General features: G+C 43.6%; 1 protein-coding gene across 4 annotated transcripts in view; it reads left to right on the forward strand.

The window, feature by feature from the left end:
- MIA3 (MIA SH3 domain ER export factor 3) overlaps positions 1-13,453 on the forward strand; it is a 55,376-nt gene that overhangs the window by 17,694 nt on the left and 24,229 nt on the right. For all 4 annotated transcript variants that reach the window (XM_039528974.1, XM_039528975.1, XM_039528971.1 and 1 more), the window contains exons 3-5: positions 7,087-7,176; positions 8,136-11,121; positions 12,130-12,420. In XM_039528974.1, the coding sequence (XP_039384908.1) occupies positions 7,087-7,176; positions 8,136-11,121; positions 12,130-12,420 (3,367 nt within the window). The remainder of the gene's footprint in view (positions 1-7,086; positions 7,177-8,135; positions 11,122-12,129; positions 12,421-13,453) is intronic.

Here is a 13,453-nt window from a genome sequence, read left to right on the forward strand (position 1 = left end):
ATTATATTGCAACCTGCATAAACAGTTTATCATCTGAAATGTAATACTACACATTTCCACCATAAACTTTAATTTTATTGGCTCTTAAATATGGGGAATTTGATTTGTTTGAAGAATGTATAGCTATTTCTAACCCACTTATAGTTATTCTGTCCTTGTTTTGGGCCACCAGATGAAACTGTATTTAAGGATCGGAATTACTAAAGAACTGGTCTCGTTCCAAAACAAAATTTATACATGTAGTCCCCATCCTGCAAGTGACTGTGCCCAAGTGGAGTCATTTGTAAGATCAGGGCCATAATAAATATGGGTGACTTGAAGGACCATGATCAGATGAGCAAGGATTAATGTAGGTTGGAAAATCTAAAGCACTTGTTCACTGCTTTACATGCTCCTTTACTTGTCTATTAACTCATCCCTCTATTCATGCTGTTGATGATTGCAAAAATCCTTCAAGCTGTTGCAAGAATAGAATCTTAGTCTGGAGTTCATTCCTGGATGCCCTCTGTACACAGATTTCTCATTGAAGTCAAGGGGAATTCTGCATGTGGAGGGTTTGTAGGATCTACGCTGTTGTTAGTACAATGGAAGATGCTCAGAGTGTTAAAGAATAATTCTGTTTTTAATTCCATTGAAACATCAGTTCAGAGAAAATATTGCTGCCAGGTTTTCCTCAAAGCACGAAGAGTTGATGCCCATGTCAAACTTCATACATCACATGTTTTTAACTCTATATATTACTGTCTCTGTAAGGTATCCTCCTCCACTGCCCCTCCTCCGTGAACAGTCCATATCACCAAAATAAAAAATACCCCACATTTATTATCATTCCCACATTTTTATCAGAATATGCCCACATATTTTATCTAATATCCCAAATCTCTGAGCAGCTTCAAACAGCTGCCACTTTTTAAAGTAACAGTTTTTCAGTGTTAGACTTATTTCTACCCCACAAAAATATATATTACCGTATATACTTGTTCATAAGTTGAATTTTTTTTGTAAAAAAGGGAAGCACCAGAGTAGGGGGTCGGCTTATGAATGGGTATAGAGAGGGAGAGGTGGAACACAGCCCCTACCCCAAACAGAGGGAGTAAGGAGAGGCAGCACATCCAGCGAAGCCAGAAGGGAAGAGGTGGGGCCAGAGTCTCTCTGCTTCTGGCCATGCTGCTTTCCCCCCAGCCTCCGAAGCAGCTGCAGCTCCGGGGCTGGCAGACTGCAGCTGTGCCGCTTGGCCCCAGGGCCGCCCAGAGGGGGGGGGGCAAGTGGGGCAATTTGCCCCAGACCCCGGGCTCCGCAGGGGCCCCCACGAGCATGGCTGAGGCTCCCTCCCCGGCCCTGTCTCCTTCTCTCCCCTCTCCCGGAGCCTCAGCCCATCCAGCAGCATCCTGGACAGCTGCAGCGTGGCTCCGGCGGGGCCCCTGAGCCCCGCCCCGCTCAGAGCGGCGTGGTGAGGGGGCAGGGCTGCGAGCTCCAGGCTGAGCGGAGGGAGCTGAGCTCAGCGTGGAGCTCCCAGCCCCGCCCCCTCACCACGTGGCTCTGAGTGGGGCAGAGCTCAGGCCCCGCCGGAGACACGCTGCTTCTGTTGAGCGAAGCTCCCGAATACGCTGAGGCTCCGGGTGAGAGGGGAGCCAGGGGTAAGAGGCCAGGGCTGGGGGGGTTGGCTAAGGGGCAGGGAGTCCCGGGGACAGGGAGGGGGCAGAGGTTGGGGGGGCCGATCAGGGGACAGGGAACAGGAGGGTTGGATCGTGGGCATTCCAGGGGTCTGTCAGGACTCAGCGAGGGGGTGATAGGAGTTGGGGCAGTCAGGGGACAGGGAGCAGGGGTGGGGTCCTGGGGTGGTAGTGGATGGTCTCTGGGGGACGGTGAGGGGGCAAGGATGGGTCAGGGATTCTGAGGGGGGGTGGGCAGTCGGGGGGGCAGGAAGTGGGTGGGGGTCGGATAGGGGGCAGGGCCAGGTTGTTTGGGAGGCACAGCCTTCCCTACCCTAAAGCTCATTCAGCAGTTTGAGGCTTGCAAAAGAGCCAAGCTGTTAGCTTTTCCATTAGGGCTACCATCCCTTTCTCTTCTCAAATGCCAAATTATAGTCTATATTTAATTTCAGTGCCATAGGGGGATTCATGTTAGGGGAGGGTAGCTTCATTTAAAATTAGGCGGGATCACATGAGAAGAGCAATATCCTACACCACCTACCTCCTTCCCAACCCTACCAAGGGAGACCCCCCACACACACATTTCCTGAGGCTCCAGAGGGGTTAATTCAGTGGTTCTCAAACTTTTGTACTGGTGGCCCTTTCACATAGCAAACCTGTGAGTGTGACCCCCCCTTATAAATTAAAAACACTTTTTTGTATAATTAACACTATTATAAATGCTGGAGGCAAAGCAGGGTTTGAGGTGGAGGCTGACAACTCATGACCCCCAGTAATAACCTCGTGACCCCCTGAGCGGTCCCGACCCCCAGTTTGAGAACCCCTGGGGTAATTTAATTTTAACACCCTATGTCCATTCACATGAATGTGCTATTTTGAGCATTTCAGTTTTCACAGCATAGGCTCATTCCAGATTTGGAACAAGCTCAAATGCTCAGTTCGTGGGTACATAAGCTGTATTAAAGACAAACCCACAGTAACCGTCTCTAGTTTGTGAGGGACCCCATGGAGCCAGTCTCTAGGAAACAGATAAATGCATGGAGGTTAAGTCCATTAATGGCTATTAGCCAGGATGTGTAAGGAATGGTGTCCCTAGCCTCTGTTTGTCAGAGGGTGGAGATGGATGGCAGGAGAGAGATCACTTGATCATTGCCTGTTAGGTTTACTCCCTCTGGGGCACTTAGCATTGGACATTGTCGGTCGACAGGATACTGGGCTGGATGGACCTTTGGTTTGACCCAGTATGGCTGTTCTTATATTCTAACCTAAATGAACCCAAAGTTATGGAGACAGATATGAGTCAAGGAAGCCAGCAGAGTATCAGAAACCTGGAAAAATCTCTGACTGGATGGGCTCAGGCGTTTGGTCACAAGCTTAGGTGGTTCAAAAAGTTTTGGATTTTTTTTTAAGCAGATTTTTTTTATTGTTTCTTTAAACAATCAAACACAGCAAGCAGCAGATATTTGGCCACACACTTCTGAAACCCCAAACCACATTCGGGTTATGGCAGACTAATTTCAGCTTTTCAATTAAAAAAACCACAACAAATTTTGAAGGAAAGCAGACATTGTCCATGATTTTTTTCTGCTTTTTAAAAACCCCTAGTTTTCGATCCAGAAATGGTTTTGATGGCACATATTTGTCCAACCCTTTTAATGAGCTTTCGTGCCTTTTAGCACTAGCTGATGCTGAGAACCAGTGATACCTTGTAAAGAAGTTTTCTCAAAACTGGATTTGTGCCGAGATGCAGAAGGTTTATTTTTCCTACGGCCGCCCATGGGGGTGGGGGGGGGGGGCGGAGCAAGTGGGGCAATTTGCACCAGGTCCCACAGGGGCCCCCCACGAGAATATAGTATTGTAATTTTTTTTTATGGAAGGGGCCCCCAAAATTGCTTTGCCCCAGGCCCCCTGAATCCTCTGGGAGGCCCTGCTTGGCCCCACCCCCCAGAGCAGGCTGTGGCCGTGCTGCCCAGCTCGCCAGAGCATGCTGCAGCTGTGCTGCCTGGCCCAGCCTGCTGGACCATGCTGCGGCCACGCCGCCCGGTCTGGCCCGCCGGAGCAGGCTGCGGCCGCACTGCCCAACCTGGCGGAGCAGCTTCAGTCAGGCCAGAGACTTTCTCCCCTGGCCCTCCCCAGATAAGGTGGTAAGGGATGGGATGGGGAGAGTGTGGGGGTCCCGGGGTAGGGGTGGCGTCATGTGGGGGGTGGTCACAGGGGTTACTCCCCTGACTCCCAGCTTCTCCCCGCCAAAAAATTTCCCCACCAGTTGCTGTCCCGGCCCATCAGGGTAAGCAGCTGGCACACCAGGACACTTTGTTTACTTAGGTTTACCTCTGTGCCTGCGGACGCTCGAGGTAAACAAACCATCTCAGCCTACCAGCAGCTTATCCTGGTGGCCTAGGAGCCAGAGTTTGCTGACCCCTGAATTATAGGGTCAGCTTATGAACGGGTTATAAAAATTTTCCATTTTTACTTATCCATCTTGGGGGGGAGGGGCAGCCTATAAACGAACCGGCTTATGATCGAGTATATACGGTACTCTGTGGTGCAGGATGGAACATTATTTAGTCATGCACCAGATGTTTCCTTCTGTTTCCTTTCCTCACACCCCAAAAAAGGACTTGGCTTGTGGCCACCTTTCTCTGGAATCGTGGTTGTGGATGGAGTTACTTTAAAAACAAAGAGAGAGAGAATTGTGAGAGAGAATTGATTTCTGGAAGATCCACATGGAGTTCAGGAATTGCTCTTAACATTTGGTTCTAATCTTTTTGAATGATATACAAAGGCTGCACAAAAAGGTAGAGCAAACTAACCCTCTCTTTGCACCAACTCTCCTGCTGTATTAGATCCTTGTAAGTGAGAATATTCCTGATGTTTGTGCTTTTGTGGATTTCTTTTTTTTTCTTTCTTTCTTTTTTTTTTTTAAATAATAGCTGAACCTTGTAACTCAGACATAGCAGGAGAATATTTCCTCTTTCTGGCTTCTGTCGTGGTATTCAGCAGGTGGTGTAAAGTGATTGCTTTCTGTGGTATCAAGATGTCAGTATCATTTTGTGAATCAGCTACTGGAGGTTGCTGTCATAAGGAAACACTACAAGCACATTTACCTCAGACACATACAGACTTCAGGGACTGCCCGTTCTTTAATTCTAGATGCAAGTGTGTTTAAACCCATGTCTCATTTGCAGATCAGTTCGGCTGCCAATTAATTGGGAGCATCTCCCAGACAGGCTGCAGGATGCATTTTTTCCCCCTCCATTCTATGCCATGAGATTCTATTTTCCTTTCAAGCCTCAATCACTACTGAATAGAATAAAGAATATTTTTCTTTGCATGCATGGCAATATATAGGAGTACGTTTTTCTGTCATAGGCCATGTTAAATTGCAAACTGGGTCATGGCAAGGGACTTGTATGCTTGGAAGCTTGGATTATAGTAAAGTAGTGTGAAATTGTGATGCCTAATTGTTGTCATTAAGATTAGTCTATAAGGAAGCTACTTTGAGGCTTCGGCTTTTGCACTTGAAAGAGTCTTTGAAAAATGGAATATTAACTGGTGAAGAAAAAGATAGTATTATTCTATGGGAATAAAGGGAAAGGGATTTAGAACTAGCCTTTCTAGGCTAATTGCACACTCCCTGTTACTTGGCTTGCTCCTATCTCAAATATAATACACAGGATTTTTTTTAATATAGTAGCAGTTACTTCTCCCTTTAGCGTATACAGAAAATTATCATCAGTTCTGTAAACATTACTGTTATGTAACTAGTTTCCACAGCTATTTAATTTAGGATTTAAATGGTAAATATTTAACAAAGGAAACTCCATATCCCTTCAGTATTTTATTCATTGATGTGTGTATTACTATATCTATGTATTACACACCTAGACCAAGTTCTAATTATTATTTGCACTGTGGCAAATCCAGAGAGCTTCACTGAACTGTTTAAAACTACTCTGGATTTATAAACCAGTGTAATTGGTATCAGAATGTGTCCCATCTAATTATTTTGATAGAGTGAACTATGTTCTTTTTTCATTTTGATCCTTAATTGAATGATATTCACTCACACTCTCCAAGAATATTGGCAATTGCCTTCTTGCTCCTACAATAAAAACATCAAGATATCAAGGAAATGAGCAGTGTTTTATTCTTGAGCATATTTTGGCTTTCTAGGGACTCTGTACTCTTAATAGGGTGTCTGCCACTTTCTCATTGCTTTGGCTATCTAATCTTTGAAGCAATACTGCGCTATTCATATTGGCTTCCTGACAGCAGCTATCAGAGCTCCCAAGGGAGAGCATTATTCTGTGGATCTTTAACTAGTGAGTGATAAGAGAGCTTTTGTCTCCTACTGTTTGCATTTGATCACCACATCACCTTACTCTTTACTGACCACCTGCAGCTATTGCTCACCTGGAAACAGTAGCTACTGAAGAACAAGTGTGTTTGCAAAGAGGGTCACATTTTATACACTGATACTAAGGTAGATAATGCTAGTGTGATAAAAGGCTACTGTTCAGCAATTTACAATAGCTCAGGTGCAATTTTGTGTTTTCTAAAAGCTGGCTTTAAGAAGTCTTTTCAAAATGTGAAGGGAGAAGTATAAAGTTATGGAGGAGGTTGGTTGTCTGCTTTAAAAATGTGACATTTTTGCAGACAGGTAGGCCTTATCACGAACAGATATTTTTGCTAATTGTGCACAAGGAAGTGGTTGGAGCATTTGTGAAGTCAGTGAGAGTGTGCTATGAGCCATGACTCCTGGGTTTCATTCCAAACTCTTCCCATAACTTGCTATGTGGTCCTATGCCTTAGTTGGCCCTGTCCTTGAAAGGGGAGTAGAAGTACTTCCCTACTTCACAAAGGTGTGGTGAGGCTTAATTAATGTTTAGAACAGGGATCGGCAACCTTTGGCCCATGGCTCGCCAGCGTAAGCCCCCTGGCCAGCCGGGCCAGTTTGTTTACCTGTCATGTCCGCTCCCACTGGGCGTGGTTCATGGCTCCAGGCCAATGGGGGCGGCGGGAAGCGGCATGGGCCAAAAGATATGCTGGCTGCCGCTTCCCGCCGCCCCCATTGGCCTGGAGCGGCGAACCGCGGCCAGTTGGAGCCGCAATCGGCCGAACCTGCGGACGGGCAGGTAAACAAACCGGCCTGGCCCACCAGGGGGCTTACCCTGGCGAGCCGTGTGCCAAAGGTTGCCAATCCCTAGTTTAGAATCTCAGATTAAACCAGTCAAGTGTAATGTATTACTGTTCTGTTTCTCCAATGTATTGTGGTAACAACCTGTATGTCTAGAAATATTTAGGTTTGATATCTAACTTGATGTATTCTTAACTACTAAATGTAATTTTTAAAGTTACATTTTTCCTAATGTGGCTTTACAAGCTTCTTTACATTGAAACTTCTTTTTGTTTTGTTGTTTTTTTCTGGCAGGTTGGCAGTGAATTTGGATATTTTCCAAAGGATTTACTTGAAATAAATTATACTTATAATACCAGTGATGAGCTAGAACTACCAACAGATGTAAGTTTTGATTGACTTTTTTGACTGGCTTTATTACACTTAGGGCTCATTCCTGAACTGTGAGTGAAATCAGTGAGAGAGCTAACTGGGATCTCAATAACCCTAGAAGGAAAAAACTAATTACTTTTCAATAAGTCAACTAATATTGTGTGTATATATGTCTATATCCACCATAATTTGAACACTGGACTTGTCTTAAATGAAGCATTCTTTCTTCTGACAAAAGTGACTAAATAACTATACGTAGAATGGTCTCAGAATCCCCGAAGAAATGTTACTGGCTGGGTTGTATGGAGGCTGTTTCATACAAACTCTGAATTAATAGGTTTGTTTCCCAGAACTTCTGGAACTTAGAGAAAAACTTTGGAACTGTGAAAGCCTCTTTGTTTGCTTAACTCTATTAGCATATAGATTATCAGTCTGATTCGGCAACTCTTACTCACATGGGTAACGCCATTGTAATGACTGGAAATACATATGTGAGTAAGGTTGCAGGATCAGACTGAATTTTGGCCCATATGTATCGTGTAAGTACAAACCTTTAGTTTGTATCACTATTTATTTATGGTGGCACCTCGCTATATGCTAACCATTTGATAAAGAAGAATTTGTCCTTGACATTTTACTGACAATAGTTCCAATTTCAAAGATGCACATGATAGATTATTTAAAATATAACCATCTCTGCCATTGACTCCCTATCTGTTCATGACAACTTAGGATTTAGCCCACTGCTTGGAATCCTAAGGTCCTTACTTGGTTTTTCTACTCAGTCCTTACTCAAGAAAACTCCCATTGAATCAATGGAAGTTTTGATTATGGACTTCACAATTTAGTCTCCAGTTAATGGAAAAGTGTAGACACATGTAATGGTAAAGAAAATTGTTTGAACCTTTTACATCAGTGTAATAGAAAAAAATTTCTGACAACTGACAATGCTTTTTCCCTCTTTGTTCCAGGAAACTGATTTTGTTTGTTTTGATGGAGGAAAAGATGATTTTGATAACTATAATGTGGATGAGCTTTTAAAATCTTCAGAAGAAACTGTGGTGAACACGGGCAAAGCTGAATTAAATGCTCCAGGGACAGAAGTTGTTGAAGAAACCAAAGAGGAGGAGGAGGAGACAGAAGGGTCTGATACTGTAAAGCCCCTTGATGTTTCTGAGACTGATGTTCCTGAGCCAGGTCCAGAAGAAAACAAGAAAGTCCTCACCAAAACAGAAGAAAAAGGCAGTTTTCTTTCTGAAAATACTGAGAATGTACAGGGACTCTTCAAATCTGAGAGGGATGACCTCAACATATATAGCCATGAAAAAAAGTCTCAGGGAGAACAAATTGCACATCCTCACTCAGAAGGAATGCTACAAGAAAAATTAAAAGTGCTAGAAAGTGAAAATGCCAAATATTCTAATAATCCTCAGGGTACAGCCAAAGAATCAGATAAGGAGAGTGAAGAGATTGATGCCTATACACTTTTAAACAGAGAACTGTCTATGGACTTGAAAACAAAATTTGGCTCAACTGCAGATGCCCTTGTGTCTGATGATGAGATGACTAGCCTTGTGACATCACAGGAGGATGATTTTAATGAAGATTTGAATACTGATTCTCATTACACAGAGTTGCTAGAAGATCTTAAGGAGCAATCTGAAGAAATTCCTTTGCTGTCATTTACAAAAGAAGAAACTCCAGTGGACTCAGAAGCCGAAAAGCATTCAGCTGATAAATATGCTGACCATGAGTCAGAAAAGAATAAACCCTATGAAACAATTGAGGATGCCGCAGAGTTAATTACCCAAAGAAATAATGAGAAAAAAGACTATTTGGGTTTGTTAACAACTGTAGAGGACACTATCTTTCCAACTCACAGAGGGGGTGCAAGAACAAATGATGACACAGATGTGGGCAAGTCTGATTCATTGGAAGAAAAGGAGGAAGAGGATGAGGCAATCCCAGTTAGTAAGGAGGATAAAACAGCAGCAACAGTTCAGCTTGAAGATCTAATAGAAGAAGACCTTCTCAAAAAGGAAAAACATGTTGTAGATGGCCAAGATCCAAAGGAAAAAACAAACAAAACTAAACAGTATGAGGAAGAGTTCATGGATGATAAGACAGAATCATTTACTGAAGAACTGCACAGCACATCTGTGCATGAGCCTAGCGCTATTCCTAGCCTGGAGTCTAAACTATCCATTGAAGAAAAGCAAGAAGCTTTAAAACCACCTGTAGGCAACATCAATGATGACCCAGAAGGAATTACTCTTCATAAAATATTGAACGATAAAGAAAAGGCAGAGGAGGAGATTTTGGAGGACAGCTTGGAAAATGATACAAAACCCAAAACATTATGGAAGAAAATAAAGGGAAAAAAAGCATCTGGGGACCAGCAATCCATTAATTTCCTACCAGAACCACTGGAGGAGCAAAAAAGTGCATCCCAAAGTGACCTGGGGGATATTGACCTCTTAGAAGGCAAAAGAGAGCATGAAACATCTGCTACAGAGAAACAAGATATTCAACAACATGGAGAGGATTTTGAACAAACAAGGGTGCCTGAGAATGAGAATCAAACAAATGTTGCTATTAAGGAAGAAACTGAAATACTAAGGGGAAAAAAGGAAGAAGACCTGAACAATCAGCATACAAGTAAAACAGCTGTTGAGCAATCTAAGCAACAAGAAAACAAGACCAGGTATTCGGAGGAAGATGCAGAACAAGAGCTTTCCAGAAACACAGGCAAGAAGACGCTAGAAAAAAGTATTGGTGAAATAGCAACTGAAGAAATATCCACAGACACTACACAGGATGTTGACACAGAGAGGATGACCCAACAAGACACTGCTCATAGTGGGGATGAAAATAAAAACAAAGCTCTTGGAACTGATGATATAGTTGGAGAAAAAACAGTAAAACCAGAACTTCAGTCTGAAGAGTTGGAAGCTGAAGATGATGATGACCTCCTAAGTCAAGCAGAGGAAGAACTATTAGAAGATGACAATGCTGCAAGTGCAAAATTGTCAAAAGAGAGGCTTGCAAATAGACAGGGTAATAAATTAGATGGAGAAAGTACAAACCCAGAATTGGAAATACCAGATGGAGCTATTTCAGGAACTGCTAATCCTGTTTATGAGATGGATGAAACAGGAGAGGAAGCAAACACAACATTTAAGCATGCCAGAAAGAACAGCATGCAAGATTTGAGTGAGACCAAGAATGAAGAGGAGGATATACAATTCAGTGGAGCTAAACTGAATGAGATGGAAGAAGATGAGGAGTCTCCAGAAACAGAAGAAACATTAGTAGCACCTGAAGTGGAAGAAGAGGATGAAAGGACTTTGCCAAATGACAAGTCTCTTGAAACAGTGGACAGCAAAAATGACTTTAATCAAACAGAAGATCCTCTCCTAGAGGATCTTGTGCAGAAAGACCTAAAAGATATTCAGAACGTAATAGAGCAGACAGGGCCTGCTGATACTTCTGTAACCACAAATGAAGCCGTGGAGCCAGAATACGGAGAGGCTGTGAAGCAGCTCACTATAATAAAAAAATTTCTTGATGAAAAGCGAGTGGCACGTTTACAAAAGTATCTTGGGCCCCAGCACATTGTCAGGGTAGAAGCCATGTTTCACAACATGAAGTTGAAGTTGGATCTTGCTCAAAAGGGTAATCATGATTATGAGGATATTGAACAAGCTTTGGACCAGATCCTTACATTTTCAGAATCTAGGATAATGGATATTGTGGAACATGTTTTAGATGCAAGGCAAGCAGAAAATAAAGAAGAGGTGGTGAAAGAAATAGATTTGTGGGATGAAGAAGCTGCACTGATGGATGATGTTCAGGAATTAATATATTCGTTAAGGCACAAATACACATCTGTTAGTGAGAGTGAACCTCTTGTGTCCATTCCAGAACATGAGAAGGATTATAGCATGCATGGTACAGGTAGGATCTTATATTTGACAATTGCTCAGGGGAAGTTGAGGGATTTTTTTGCTTGCCTCTAGAGGACTCCCCTCCCCCCCCATTCTGAGTAGAGTTTTTATAGCATACTTGGGTGGGGGTGGTAAGGTGGGAGGAGGGGAAGGGGAGGAAAGAAACCCAGACTCCATTTGGGACTTCACTATTGCTAATCAATTTTTATGTGGAAGGGCTCAGATACTGTGCTGATGGTTGGCCGTATAAACCCTAAGAGAGAGAGATGACAGCTACTGAGCCTCAACCATCTGCTTCATTCTGATTAACAGGCCTCCTGCATATGAGACTGAAGTGAATGGATGTGGCAGGAAAGACGCATCCACACAGGGCAAAAAAAAAAAAAAAATACAGGCATGTAGTGAATTTTTAGAAATATGTAGTAGGTGCTGAACTTCCATAGCATTTTCCTGTAATTTGTGTGCCATTATCTATGTGCAATGATTTTATATTAAACTTAGGCATTGAAAAATTATCTAGATAAGAATCCCATCACCACAATATCATCAAAACACAGGGAATGAGTGGAGGAAATACTGAGCATGCCAACCTTGGCAAGGAAGATGAGCCATAGGCTTCATGAAGTCCACCAGAGACTGATTAGTCAGATAATAGTAATGGGGACAAAGATGAAGGGCAGTACAAAACCCTAGGATAAATAGGGCCCTTTTAACAGAAGCAAATAGCCATTTATTTTCTGATACGTTCTTGTTACTGAGATTCAGTAAAACTAAATTATTCCATCTGGTCAGTGTTTTTACCTTGCATAACTTCCATGCAAATATTTAATTGCGTGTCACTGAAATTTGCCTAAAAATATGCTAGAACAAAAAAATAGCCATCTGGAAGAATATATTTAGTGGAGGATATTGGTAAGGCTTTGTCAGTCACAGTCTTTGAATAACTTTTGCTCAGTACAGCTGCCAGTGAGAAAGACAAGCCAACTATACCACATCCATGCTTTTCTCTCTACTATAGATACTGTAAAAGAAACTGAATATGACAGCCATCTTGTGGGAAGCCCAAGTTCAGCTGAAGAAATTGGTCAGAAGTTCCCACAAGTTGAAGATGAGAGGCCAGTACAGCATACTGAAGAGGAGGAGGAGGCTCTTAAACTGAGGGAGCCTGATCCAGATTTGAATATTTTGGAACAGGTGGGGCTCCTGGATAAAAAGGAAACCCAGGAAGTCCTTGATACTGAGAAGGGATTGCCACTGGCAGATACGTCCCTGGGGCCAATTCAAAGTAACAGAGAAGATTTGGCTGCAGGTAATTTTCTTGATGTTTTAATTTTTTTTCAAGAGGTGTATGGTTGAAGTAACATTAATATGTTATGGCTGGCAAATCCTGCCTAAATCTTCCAGTGATTCTGATAATTGCACAATTCAGCTCCTGTTGAAGTCAACAGAAAGTCTTCTGCTGTGTTTCTGCACTACAAAAATAGCACAAATGCAGTTTCTAATATTAATACTCAGACTGGTGTGCTGAATCTAACTTTCTATCTTAGGTACCTATATGGCTCCCATTACCATGTATTTGAGAGTACCTCCCAATGTTTAATGTACTTATCCTCACAACACCCCTCTGAGGGTTTCCCAAGGCTAGCTCCCTAACCACTAGACCAGGGGTGGGCAAACTTTTTGGCCCGAGGGCCACATCTGGGTATGGAAATTGTATGGCGGGCCATGAATGCTCATAAAATTGGGGGTTGGGGTGCGGGAAGGCGTGAGGGCTCCAGCTTGGGGTGGGGCTGGTGATGGGGGTGAGGCGCAGGAGGGTGCTCTGGGCTGGGACCAAGGGGTTCAGAGGGTGGGTGGGGGATCAGGGCTGGGGTGGGGGTTGGGGCGCGGGAGGTGATCAAGGGTGCAGGCTCCAGGCGGCGCTTACCTCAATCAGCTCCCAGAAGCAGCGGCATGTCGTGTGCCCCCCGGCTCCTACGTGGAGGTGTGGCCGGGCAGCTCTGCACACTGCCCCATCCGCAGGTGCTACCCCTGTAGCTCCCATTGGCTTTAGGGAATGGAGCCTGTCCTTTTCTGAATTCAGCCCAGGCTCACAGGACGGTCTGATGACTGTTTGGCATATATGAAATGTGGTGGCAACTATTCAATTCCCAGTGGACAAAATGTCCACATTGCCAAGCCTGTTGTTTGCAGTCTCAGTGGAGAGGCTAAGGCTTGAATGGGCCTGGAGCTGTCCTTTTACTCCTACAAGTGAGTCCCGGTTAGGACTGAGTCACAATGGCTGAGCACTGTAAATTGCAATGGTACCATCTGTGCCTTTCTCTTATTTGTGGCTACACAGA

This window comes from Mauremys reevesii, linkage group 3 (assembly GCF_016161935.1).
Source record: "Mauremys reevesii isolate NIE-2019 linkage group 3, ASM1616193v1, whole genome shotgun sequence".
Taxonomy (NCBI): domain Eukaryota; kingdom Metazoa; phylum Chordata; order Testudines; family Geoemydidae; genus Mauremys; species Mauremys reevesii.